The sequence below is a fragment of the Nomascus leucogenys genome, chromosome 15 (assembly GCF_006542625.1).
Source record: "Nomascus leucogenys isolate Asia chromosome 15, Asia_NLE_v1, whole genome shotgun sequence".
NCBI lineage: Eukaryota > Metazoa > Chordata > Mammalia > Primates > Hylobatidae > Nomascus > Nomascus leucogenys.
In genome coordinates, this window is record NC_044395.1 from 94,718,927 (window position 1) to 94,732,350 (window position 13,424).

A 13,424-nucleotide genomic window follows, 5' to 3' on the forward strand; every position below is an offset into this window, starting at 1 on the left:
CTCTTGTTGCCCAGGCTGGAGTGCAATGGCATGATCTTGGCTCACTGCAACCCCCACCTCCCTGGTTCAAGTGATTCTCCTGCCTCAGCCTCCCGAGTAGCAGGGATTACAGGTGCATATCACCATGCCTGGCTAATTTTGTACTTTTAGTAGAGATGAGGTTTCTCCATGTTGGTCAGGCTGGTCTTGAACTCCTGACCTCAGGTGATCCGCCCGCCTCAGCCTCCCAAAGTGCTAGGATTACAGGCATGAGCCACTGCACCTGGCAATATATCTATTTTTCAAAAGAGGACTCTTTTTGAGAATATGGGAAAGTACTCAAGTCCTAAAGGAAAATATATTTAAAAATGAAATGGGAGGGTATCTGTATTTGAGCCAGGGAGCTGATCAAATTCTCTCTCAAATCCCTCAAGGCAAATTGTCACTTACTCTGGTTATTTGTAACATAGTTTATCCTGGTATTACCTCATCTATTAATTCACTTGCTTGTTCATTCATTTAGTCAAATACTGATTTAACACCTCCTGGGTGCCAGAAAACTGTTGCAGGTGCTAAGAATAAGCAGAAAACACAAAACCAGAAACAAAACCCACCAATCCTCATGGGCTTCTATTCTAGTAGGAGAAATACACAATAAACAAATGAAATTGGTTATATAGTATGTTAAAAGGGAGAAGGGTCATGGAGAAAACATAAAGCAGGGAAGCCATGACAGGAAGTGCCAGAGGAAGCTATAAGGTTAAAAGAGGTGGTCAAGGAAGGTCTTCCTGAGAAGACAACATGGTAAACTACAGGCCCCCAAGCTGAGCCATGTGGCTTCTGGCTTCTTTTGAGGATGCAGAGTTTAAAAGGGCATTAAGAGAAAGATAATACAAATTCTAATATTGTATCATCTATAATTTGCCCATCGAGTAAGTTGTTTCACACCTCAGGGGCCAGCCAGACAAGAGAAACGCAACGGTGATTGTTATTCATTGACGTTTAGAATATTGGGTGGGATGGGATTGGGAAAAATGAAATCCCAGTACAAAGTCTCAGAGAATTAAGCTAGTGCTTGCTAAGTGGTTCGTTTATGTTGCTTACAGAGCTAGCCACTGCTTTCCCCAGCTCTGGCTCAAGGATGGGGAAATCCTTTGACAACGTCATGTGCAAGAAGGATGTTCATCTTGCCTCCAAATCCAGTATCAAAAAAGTATGAATGGGCCGGGTGCGGTGGTTCATGCCTGTGATCCCAGCACTTTAGGAGGCTGAGGCGGGCGGATCACTTGAGGTCAGGAGTTCGAGACCAGCCTGGCCAACATGACGAAACCTCCTCTCTTATAAAAATACAAAAATTAGCTGTGTGTCTGTGGTCCCAGCTAGTGGGGAGGCTAGACAGGAGAATCACTTGAACCCGAGAAACGGAGGTTGCAGTGAGCGGAGATGGCGCCACTGCACTCCAGCTTGGGTGAGAGAGTGAGACTTTTATTTCAAAAAAAAAAAAAAAGTATGAACGGCAGAACAGAAAATATATGATAAGAAGAAACAAGAAGAATGAAGGCAGCAGTATCTTAAAGAGCAAGAATCATATGAAAATAGATTGCTTATGGGAGATGAATGTGTAAAGAATGGCCTTAATTTCATTTGTGAGGCCCCACCAGGAGCTAAAAAAGGAAACAGAGAAAAAAGAAAACAGGAGAGAATGAAGACAAATTTAAATGGCAGAAAGATGCTCCATGAGAAAAATATGCCAAAGATTACATAAAAAAAATTAGCCCTTTGATATTCAGGTTAGAAATATGAACTGCATTAAATGTCACAAATGGGATCATGTCGCTGCAGATTGAGACTGTCCTTTGTTTGGTCCTTCTGGAATCAATGCAAATTCAGTTCCCACTGATGAGTCAGGTAGGCACAAACATGATTTATTTGTTTCAGAATTGATATAGAGGACAAACAAGGAAATAAAATAACGTTTCTCTTTATTTTCTCAGTTAAAAAAAAAGAAGTAAATAGATCTTCATTTTCAGGTTGCCTGGAGCAATTGCTTTCGACATTTGACACAAGGAGAACTTTGCTTCATGTCACAGTGTCTCAGAACTGAATCTGTTTATGTCCACATATCCTGGAACAGGAGCTGCATATAAGATGATACAGGTCAACAAGTCCTCTTGCTTGGTGGAAAATGATTCTTTGAATGGACTTGTTTAGCTAAGTCTCTACCTGCCCTTTGCTGTCAGGAAGGAGAGGCAGCTAGAGATCTTTCTCTTCCTTCTTCATCCTTGCTGCTCTGCAAGCTGCCTTTTTTCCGGCACTCTCTTTCCTGCCTTTGGCTGTTCCTCAATCCCATGTGGCTCTCTAGGCCTGTCATGCTCTTATATTACAAATCCATAACCACTTCCCATTTTTTGTCTTTTAAAGGCTGAGAAGAATGTCATTTTCCTGTAGTTCTTCTCAACTACGCGGATACAAAACATGGATTTCACAACTGCTTTACTCAGGGTGCTTCCCATAACACCGGGTCTTCAGGTGGGCAGAGGGTAGTGCAATGCTGGAGTTGAATTCTAAGAATGTAGAACACTCACTCCAGATCTTCGTGTATTCCTGCCCACTTTGTCACAGGCAGAACAATGGAGGAGTGGAGATGTGATCTCCAGAGCCACACTGTCTAGTTCGAATCCTGGCCCCATTGCAAACTATCTGGATAACTTCGGGAGGTTACTTAACCTTTCTGTACCTTAGTGCACTCAGATGTAAAGTGAAGGTAGTAAGAGTTCATTCCCCCTTGTAGGATTGTTATAAGGATTAGATGGGTTAATATTGGAAAATCCCTTAGTATAGAGCCTAGACATGGTAGGAGCAATATTGTTTGTTAATTAAACAAAATATGTTTTGAAAGGATGGTTTTGTGGGATAGGAAGGTTTGGTTTAGGGCAGTGGTTGGCCTTTGTTGATCATAATGTGACCTGGGAGCCAAACTTCAGTGTCCAGAGGCAGTCTCTTAACTACAGCACATCCCACAAGGATGAGTATAATAGGATATCCTACAACAAAGTTTGCTGTATTTTCTGAACAGCGTTGCAACTCATACAAGAGCTACATGGCACTCCAGAATAAATAGAAATACTAATAATCAGATAATACAGATAACTAACTCATATGGTTCATATAATCTTCCCTAATCCTCCAATAACCCTTGGAGGTCAGTGTGGCCAGTGCTGCTGATGAACCACCGATATTCATTTCCCCTTTCTTTTATAATAGAATGCCTGAGTTTTGTCAAGCCCATGGCCACCCAGCCAGTGACTACATTTCCTGGTTTCCTGTATAGCTAGGCATAACCACGTGACTAAATTCTGGCCAATGGAATGTGAGTAGATATAAAGTGTGCTATTTCCAAATTGTGCCCTAAAAAGGAAAGGACATGGACTCCCTTTGCTCCTTTGTCCCCCTTCCCACTGGCTGGCATGCAGTTATGATCAAGTGAGCAGCTACGCTGGACTCAGAGATGGAAGCTGTGTATTGAGGATGGCAGAGTTGCCTAACCAGCCCTGTACCATTTAGGTCCAAAATGCTTTATTGTGAGAGAAATAAGCTTTGATCTTGTCTATGCTATTTTGTTGGTTTTTTGGGAGGCTCTTTTTGTTATAGCAGCTTGGATGATACCTAATATAGTAGGCGTTACTATCTCCATTTTACAAAAGCAACATGGTAGCTTAGAAAAATTAAGTGACTTGCCCAAGTTCACACAGTTTGTAAATGGCCATGGTGGGATTTGACCCCAAGTGCTCTGATTCTAGCGCTGGGGCTGTTAACCATGTACCATGCTATTTTATCTCTTGGGCCCTACTAGATAATGATCTGGGTTTATGGGAAAGAAAGGGAGAAGAGAGATGCCTGTTCCATTCCCCCTAGTTGACCATTCCTAGCTATGACCAATGGTTCCACCCAAACATGTACACTTTATAACTATTCATTTCTCCACAGATGCATAATTGTGTGTGCTCTCAGTCCATAATGAATGTGTTGATTGTCTATGAGGTTTGGCTTTTTATTTTTATTGTCAGAGTGCAAGAACCCATGTCTGGTTTTCTGCAAACAGACTTAAACCCAAGGTCAAGCCTAGGTGCAACATTTAAAGCATAAACAAGGGAGGCAAGCAAAATACCTCTAAGACAGCAGCACTGGAAAATAACTTCAATCCAAGCATGTCAATCCCAGTAGTTAAACATGACTGGTTGACCCAGGCCTTGCAGGAGCCCAGAGGCAAGGAGGGAATGTGGGTGAGCCGCAGGAGCTTAAGCTAGTCAAAGTCAAGTTCAGAGGCCAGTGGACCTGCACAAACTTGAAAAAGGCTCAACACCTGTTGTAAATACTTGCTTGCTACTGAGTCCTACTCAAGCCCTCTCCATATCACCATGAATGAAGTCAGACTTTTAGGGAAAAGTGGTTAACAATCTGTTTGGATTTCTGCGGTAGCAGGGTGGATCATATAATGCTTACTCCTGACACCACACCTAACACCCATTCAGTTTTTCAGGTTTACTCAAAGCCTCCATGACTTAGTAGGTTCAAGTTAAGCGACCTTCTTAGGTAATCCTAACAACAGCTGGCCTTCCCTTCTCTCAGCACTTTTTCCCCGTGTTATTGCCTGATTATTTGTTTATGTCCACCTCCTTTGCTGCTGTACTCCCAGAGCCCAATAGGCAGGGGGCCCAGGACACAGCAGACATTCAGTATATTGGATGACTCCCATGGTAGTGGTTATGGCTGAACATAACATGAGAGGCCTTCTCCCTCAGAAGAATGTGATGAAATATGCAATTGATGAACATCCAGAATCCAGATATTCACCTATCTTGAAAATCGCACTTCCAATCCACACTCTTAGTGCCAGTGAGAGTATAAACTAGCTCAAGCATTGCAGAAAACAATCAACAATATGTCACAGGAAGGTTAAAATGTTCAAATGACTTGAACCAAAAATGACCTCTGAAAATAGGTCCTAAGGAAATAAATACAAATGTAGAGGAAGGATGTCACTGTACTGTTACAGAAGAAAACAATTTAAATGTTCTCAGTAAAGGAGTATGTAAATAAAGGAATAGTCCTTTGATTGTAAACTGTGTAGCCATAGGAGAAAAATATCACATTTTGGAAGAAGATTTAATGACTTGCAAAAAGTTTTATCTGATAATGTTAGGTGGAAAAAACAGGATATAAGATTACGTATTCTGTAGGATCCATTGTAAAGCTCTCTTCTCTCTCTCTCTCTCTCTCTCACACACACACACACACACACACACACACTCCTTTACATACATATAAGAGAGAAAATATTGGTAAAAATGTTACCTGTTTATCATAATCTTTGAATGATTGTTTGTCTGATATTTTATCCTGCATTTTCCAAGCCTCCATTAGTAAGTATAAAAAATAAGTTAAGGGCTGGGCGAGGTGGCTCACGCCTGTAATCCCAGCACTTTGGGAGGCCGAGGTGGGTGGATCACGAGGTCAAGAGATCGAGACCATCCTGGCTAACACGGTGAAACCCCGTCTCTACTAAAAACACAAAAAAATTAGCCGGGCGTGGTGGCGGGGGGCCTGTAGTCCCAGCTACTCGGGAGGCTGAGGCAGGAGAATGGCATGAACCCGGGAGGCAGAGCTTGCAGTGAGCGAGATCGTGCCACTGCACTCTAGCCTGGGTGACAGAGAGAGACATCGTCTCAAAAAAAAAAAAAAAAAAAAAAGTAAGGTAAAAACAAATTCCCAATTATTATTTCTATGTTTCCTCTGTTTTTTGTTTTGTTTTGTTTTTGAGACGGAGTCTTGCTCTGTCACCCAGGCTGGAGTACAGTGGCATGACCCCGGCTCACTGCAACCTCTGCCTCCTGGGTTCAAGCGATTCTCCTGCCTCAGCCTCACACGTAGCTGGGACTACAGGCAAGCGCCACCATGCCCAGCTAATTTTTTTATTTTTAGTAGAGACAGGGTTTCGCCATGTTGACCAGGCTGGTCTTGAACTCCTGACCTCAAGTGATCCACCCGCCTTGTCCTCCCAAAGTGCTGGGATTACAGGCGTGAGCCACCAGGCCTGGCCTATGTTTCCTTTTTTTGCAAACACCAGATCAGTAGCATGGCACGTAAGGCCAAGGCGGAAAAAGGCACATTCATGTTCTTCTCAGGATAGCTCATGCTATGGCCATCACCAGATACCAGGGGACATCTGGATTGCCTCCCCCCAAGTAAGCAATTATTCATATTAAAGCGGGAAAGATATGGTGCAGCCAAATAGGCAGAGCAGAAGGTATGTGCTGCTACTGCATGTAACACCACTGCTACTTTTCAAAGCAAATCCTACCTTCTTCTCTTGCTTGCTCAAGCCTGTTCCACAGTGAATAGTCGTCATGGAGCTGTGGTGATGTTTTACTCTCTTCTCTTAAAGCCAACAGCCAATACTGAATTGTAACTCTCTCTTTTTTCTTGTTGTGTTCTTTTCTCTTCCTTTTTGTCTAACTCTGAATTTACCTCACAAGGCCACTGTGAAGAGAATGAAACTGAAATATGTAAAACATTCTCAGCCTCTCTGAGGATGGGTGGAATCAGAACAGAGTAATTACCCCTTGTGCTGTTTTGTATGCCTCTCATCCAACAAAACATAATGTTCATTCTCTCCATTCTTTTCTTGCAATACTGATGAAATAAAATTTGTCTATAAAGATTCCTAGCTGAGTACTCAAACATTTTTCTTGAACATTTGTTGTATGGTCTACTTTGTAAGCTTGGTTTCAAATTTGGTGATATCAGGATTAATAACAGTATATCTTGTGCCAGTATATTTTATTTTCATTGAGTTCTGAAAATTGAGTTCAGAGAACAGCATGTTTTAAATAACATTTTTATTTTTATCAATAAAAATACCCATGAATTCATATGACTAAAATATTAAAACCTAGAACCCAATTTGTTTACCTAACCAATCACTTGCAATTACCTTTAGGAGTCAAACAGGTTTGGTTTCAAGTATTTTTTAACTAGGGCTGATTTTTAGAAGTGTTTTCATTTAAACTGTAATTATAGTCGATGGAACTTTCACCTAATATGTGACTTTTTTTAATTTTTAATTTTTTTGAGATGGAGCCTCACTCTGTCACCCAGGCTGGAGTGCAGTGGCACGATCTTGGCTCACTGCAACCTCCGCCTCTTGGGTTCAAGCGATTCTCTCACCTCAGCCACCTGAATAGCTGAGACTACAGGCATGTGCCACCACGCCCAACTAATTTTTGTATTTTTAGTAGAGGCGGAGTTTCGCCATGTTGGCCAGGCTGGTCTCGAACTTCTGGCCACAAGTGATCCGCCTGCCTCGGCCTCCCAAAGTGCTGGGATTACAGGTGTGAGCCCCCGCACCCAGCCTCCTATGTAACATTATAAATTTATTGTCATTACTTGTAAGCCTGCCCTTTATTTTAAAATACAAGATATGACAAGATCAGAAACCAGTCTTGTTTCTCCATTTCTTTCTCTAGAAACAATTCTTTAGGAATCCAAATCCATAGTAACAAAAACAAAGGAAAAAAAAAACATGCTGGACAGTGTTTATATAATGAACAAAGGTTAACATATGACTCCAGGTCTCTTATTTATCTTGTTGATATTTGTGTTCGTTAGTTAAGAAGATGATTTGCTCGATTATTTCAACATTTATTTATTCAACAAACTGTGGACTTTGGAGATGAACTGCTGAAGCTAGAATCCTGACTCTATCCCTTAATAACTGCGTAACTTTGAGCAAGTTATTTAACCTCCCTATACCTCTGTTTCCTAATCTGTAAAATGAAGATAATATTAGTATTTAACTCATAGGGTTGTTGGGAGGGTTAACTAAGCAAATATACAAAAAGCTTAGAATAGTCCCTGGTATATAGTAAGTGCTCAATAAATTATGGATGGGAGGATTCCGACTTACATGGAGTTTACAGTCTTGACAGTATGGATCGGGCAGGTAGAAAAAGACATCAAATTACACAGCCAACAGCATCTTTACAATTGTTTTTAATATAGGAAAAGTATAGGGTGCTAAAGATCAATTTGTGGCTTTCTTTTCCAATGAACTGCTAAAGTTCCACTTTTATGCCCAAGATTCTTATCATACTTTTGTAAGATCAAGAACAACATGTGAAGTTTCCACTATTATATATCCACCCATTATATGTAGTTGTACTGGAAAAAATCAAAAGCTGATAACTTTTAATTTGAAGATGATGGGATATACTATCTATATATATTAAGGTGCTTAAAGATAAATCCTAGCACCTGAGGAGGTGTAGAAATCATTCAAACTCTTTGATTACAATGACAAACTAGTTAGTAACTTACTAAATATTGTACTAAACATTACTAAGTATTTTACTCTTCAACATAGCTTTTTAAAGACACAAAGCTTTTCAAAATTCCTGCTCACCTGGGAGTAAAATTTGGGGAAGCAGATTTCTCCAGTGTTTAAAGAAGCCAATTTCGCAGTGTACCGGAGTTGAATACATTTTTCCCATCTAAGTTAAGTTGTTTTTCTCTGGTAAAGGAGGAAATCAACACCCATCTGTACGGAGATAAACGTTTCAGAGTGTTTTTATATTAAATAATTAGTATACTAGTCTAGTAAGTGATAATCCACGAATAAGTTAAGAAGAGCTAAGAGAGAAAAACAAAAGCATCCATCCATCCTTTGGTTGCAAATAATACTTACATTAGCGTATGGCAAAATTTAATTTTGTACAGAGTAATTTAACCCAGGATTGCTGACATTTTAAGAGCTGAGAAAGCATAGTTATAGAGCGCAAGGCCCCACCCAGCAGGGTCTAAGTATTCCGCCTGCAAAACTGGCAGGCCACCAACGGCCGCGTCCCAGGGCGGCCTGAAGGACGCTGATAACCGGGAGCCCCGCCCTGGGTTCGGCTATCCGGGGCACCCGGGGCCGGCGGGGCGGCGAGGCTCTCCAATTGCCAGGCCAGCGCGGGACCCCTCCTTTCCGCACCCTCCTGGGTATCTCCGGGTCCTCGGGCACCGCCTCCCTCGGGGAGCCCTGCTCCGCGCCCACTGGGCTTCCAATCTTGGCCTGCCTAGCGCCGAGCAGCCAATCAGAAGGCAGTCCTCCCGAGGGGGCGGGACGAGGGGGGGTGGTGCTGATTGGCTGAGCCTGAAGTCGCCGCGGCCGCGGGGCAACAGGCAGGAGACCCACGAGCCGAGGCCTCCTGCAGTGTTCCGCACAGCCAACCGCAAGCCATGGCTGAGAGCCGGGATCCCGCCAGCGACCAGATGAAGCACTGGAAGGAGCAGCGGGCCGCGCAGGTACACCCTGTGCTCCCCGAGCGGGCCCGAGGGTCCGTTTAGAAAGCGGGGGCGTCGGCAAGTAACGGCCTGGCTTCCCCCGGGGCGGCGCTCGGAGGGACTGTACCGTGGCTCACTGGGCAGGGGGGATCCCCTTTGGTGCAGACGGACTCCTACATTCGCGGGAGCAGGGGAGGGGTTCCGGGTAGTGGGGCGCGGGACTGCAGGCTTTGTTGTCCGCGGCAGGCTTGGGTGGTTGCTTCAGAATTTTGCACTTTTGCCGACTGGGACAGAGGTCGCAGCTTGAGGACAGAATGAGGGCTCATGGGGAATGAGGCAGAGAGCTGCAGCTGCAAGGAAGTCAGTGAGGGAAGTGGAACCAGGCTCTAACGCTGCCCTTTCTTGAAATACTGTTTACACGCTTTCATAGTTGTGGGGTCCCAGCAGGGCAGGGATTGTGTTTTACAATCTTGATGTCTACAGCACCAGTCACAGTGACTGGTACGTACTATGCACATTATTAAACGACTAAATAAAAGAATTTTTACATCCATTGTCTCATTTGCACTTCAAAATATCAAGCCTAGCATTTTAGAGTTGGGGGGTGACATTAGGGATTGGTTAATGCGTTTATTCTATTCTTTGAGCGCCTGTAGGTGCTAGGCACTGTTCCGGGGCAAGGTGTACAAATTCCAGTGAGGCAAGAACGACACCCTTGAGAAGCTGAGAGTCTAGTCTGGGAGACAAGACACATAAACAGATGATTACACTCCAGCGTGGTGAGGGTTCTATTATAGGTTATCTGTAGAATGCAGAGGGAGTGACCAGGTAGGCCGGACAAAGCAGGTGACATTTGAACAGGAATTTTTTTAAATGAGTAAGATTTTAACTTGGTGGTGGGGGAGGCATTCCTGGCCTGTGCCCACAGGTGCAGAGTCTCAGAGGGCATCTATGACGAGGTTGGATTAGATGAGACTGCATCTGGTCTGAGTCTTCTGTTGGCAGATTGGCCCAGGAAGTCTAAAGGTCTTGCCCTGTTCCCTGGCTGCTGGTTAATGGTAGAGAGAGGACTGCAGCCCTGTTTTCCCTATTCTGCCTAGTGCTCTTGCTCAAAACTCAGGTTCTTGAACTGGGGTATTAATGCTAAGTGCTCATGGATTGCTTTAATGGTTCCCTGTTTGGGAAAAGGCTGCCATTCTCCTCCAAGGACCTGGAAAATCTCCCCTCTTGGCCCTGTTCTTTCTTATATACCATTAGGTTGGTTCATGAGCTCTTAAAGTAAACCAGAGAGAGGTAGAGTCTTAGTAAAGGATGTGCCACTACTTAGTGGCAGAGACAAGGTTAGAATTCAGCTTCTTGGACCCAAGACTCTTTCCTTACCCAGTGGGTGCAAATCCTGGTTCACACTGAAATTTTCATGAATACTCGGTGAATTGAGAAAAGTGTGGACAAAGTAGTGAGGTTTTTACAAAACAAAATATTTTCTTTTCTTTTTTTATTTTTATTTTATTTTTTTTGAGATGGAGTCTCACTCTGTTGCCCAGGCTAGAGTGCAGTGGTACGATCTCCACTCACTGCGAACTCCGCCTCCTGGATTCAAGCAATTCTCCTGCCTCAGCCTCCTGAGTAGCTGGGATTACAGGTGCCCACCACCACACCCAGCTAATTTTTGTATTTTTAGTAGAGATGGGGTTTCACCGTGTTGGCCAGGCTGGACTGGAACTCCTGACCTCAGGTGATCTGCCCGCCTTGGCCTCCCAAAGTACTGAGATTACAGGTGTGAGCCACCACGCACGGCCAATATTTTTGTTTTTAAAGGACTCTCCTTTATTCTGAGACTAGCTGCCTTCTTCCTTGTTTGGGGGAATCGTGAACTGTCGAAGTCCCTGCTGTTGATTTACCTTACGTAGTTGCCCATGTGAGAAATAGCGGACTCAAAAAGCACATCTATAGTTGGGAGGCTCTTAATTGAAATATGCAATCCGCTTTGTCCATGACATCTCAGTGCACTGTGTACATCGTCCTGATTGGCAGTCACATTGATGTCTTATTGTTCCTCAGTTTTAGCTGCTCTGAGTAAAAACCACTTAACTTACTTTGAGGCACTTCTCCCTCCTCCCAGGGCCCTCCAAAAGGAATTATGCAAATGCCTTATAGCCTATATAATTTTCAAACACTTTTTTTAAATGAAAAACTTCAAACATTCAGAAAAGTTGAAAAAATTTTGCAGTGTATATCTATATATCTGCCATCTAGATTCTACAAGGAACATTTTGCCCTGTGTCTTTTATTACGTTACTCCATCTGTCTGTCCATCCTTTCGTTCGTTCAAGTTGTTTCATGTATTAGCAGTTTGTTCTTTTCATTGCTGAATAAGATTCCATTATATGAATATACCACCATTTGGATATCCTGTTGCTGGGCACCTGGGCTATTTAATTTGTTTTCTATTGTAAGTAAAGCTGCTGTGGCTGGGCATGAAGGCTCATGCCTATAACCCTACCACTTTTGGAGGCTGAGGTGGGAGGATTGTTTGAGCTCAGGAGTTTGAGACCAGCCTGAGCAACGTGGTGAAACCTCATCTCTACAACAAATAAAAGAAGTAGCCAGAGATGGTGACATGTGCCTATAGTCCCAGCTACTTGGGAAGTTGAGGTGGGAGGATTGCTTGAGCTTGGGGTGTGGAGGCTGCAGTGAGCCATGATTACACAACTGCACTCTAGCCTGAGTGACAGAGGGAGACCCTGTCTTAAAAATGAAAAATAAATACAGCTGTTATAAAAATTCTTACATAAGTCTTTTTGTGCACAGATGCTTTTATTTCTCTTAGGAAATACCTAGGAGTAGATTTATTGGGTCATAAGGTAAGTGAATGTGTTATGAGAAACTGCTGAGCCTTTTTCCAAAGTGGTTGTACCATTTTATACTTCATCAGCAGTATATGGGAGTTCCAGTTGCTCCACATCCTACCAACTTTTGGTGTTGTCAGTCTTTTACTTTTAGCTGTTGGGTGTGCAGTGGTATCTCATTATGGTTTTAATTTGCTTTGCTCTGATGACTAATGATGCAAAGCATCTTTTTACATGCTTATTGACCATTGGTATATATTCCTTTGAAGTATATGTTCAAATTTTCTGTCCTTTTAAAAATTGAATTGCTTTTAAATTATTGATTAATAGCCCATATTTTAAGTTAAATCATGTGGAATCATGTGTAGGCTAAGTGTTATAATAATAAATCTCAACATGTATCATGGTATAAACATATTAGAAATTTATGGCCAGGCGTGGTGACCTATAATCCAGCACTTTGGGAGGCTGAGGTGGGCAGATCACCTGAGGTCAGGAGTTCGAAACTAGCCTGACCAGTATGGAGAAACCCCGTCTCTACTAAAAATACAAAATAAGCTGGGCGTGGTGGCACATGCCTGTAATCCCAGCTGCTCGGGAGGCTGAGGCAGGATAATCACTTGAACCCTGGAGGTGGAGGTTGCAGTAAGCCGAGATCGTGCCATTGCGCTCCAGTCTGGGCAACAAGAGTGAAACTCCATCTCAAAAAGAAAAAAAAAAAAAGGAAATGTATTCCTTTCCTACATGAATGGCCCAAAGTGGTCTGAGGTTGAAGGAGATGGGTGGGTGCTCTGCTTCCCACAGTTATTGAGGGCACCAGGGTGAAGGAAGCTCCCCCTTGGTCAACACATGGCTTTTATGGGCATCACTGTCCAGCACAGAAGGCTCAAGAGCATGGAGAAGGGTATATGAGTGTGGGGAGGTTTAGGGTCCAGGGTCACTGCCACTTACATTCTGTTGGCTAGAACTCTGTTACAGGCCGTACCTGGGGTAGTCTACATCCTGTCCAGGAAGCTGACCCTACTATATTATCCAAAGCGTACATTTCATATTTGGTGAAAATGTGTCCAGCCATTTTCTTGTGATGTGGCAATGGACATGCAACATAATCTGTTTTTAAAGACTATGTCATTTTTACTTTCTGACATTAAGATATTCTGTTAGAAAATTATGACAGTAACAGATGGTATTAAAAAAAAAATCTCCCCTTGCTTGGTAAATGCTTTTATCTAAGTGGGCAGCTTTGTGCTAATAGGCTCTCTTCCACTTCCC

The 13,424-nt window shown here is 43.0% G+C and overlaps 1 protein-coding gene and 1 pseudogene across 1 annotated transcript in view; both read left to right on the forward strand.

Moving 5' to 3' along the window:
* The first annotated feature begins 1,120 nt into the window (after positions 1-1,120).
* LOC100596352 lies at positions 1,121-4,087 on the forward strand (annotated as a pseudogene).
* A 5,064-nt stretch (positions 4,088-9,151) lies between these two features.
* Positions 9,152-13,424, forward strand: part of CAT (catalase) — a 33,734-nt gene continuing 29,461 nt past the window's right edge. Inside the window, exon 1 of the mRNA XM_003254400.4 lies at positions 9,152-9,324. Within this exon, the coding sequence (XP_003254448.1) occupies positions 9,259-9,324 (66 nt within the window). The 5' untranslated portion in view covers positions 9,152-9,258. The remainder of the gene's footprint in view (positions 9,325-13,424) is intronic.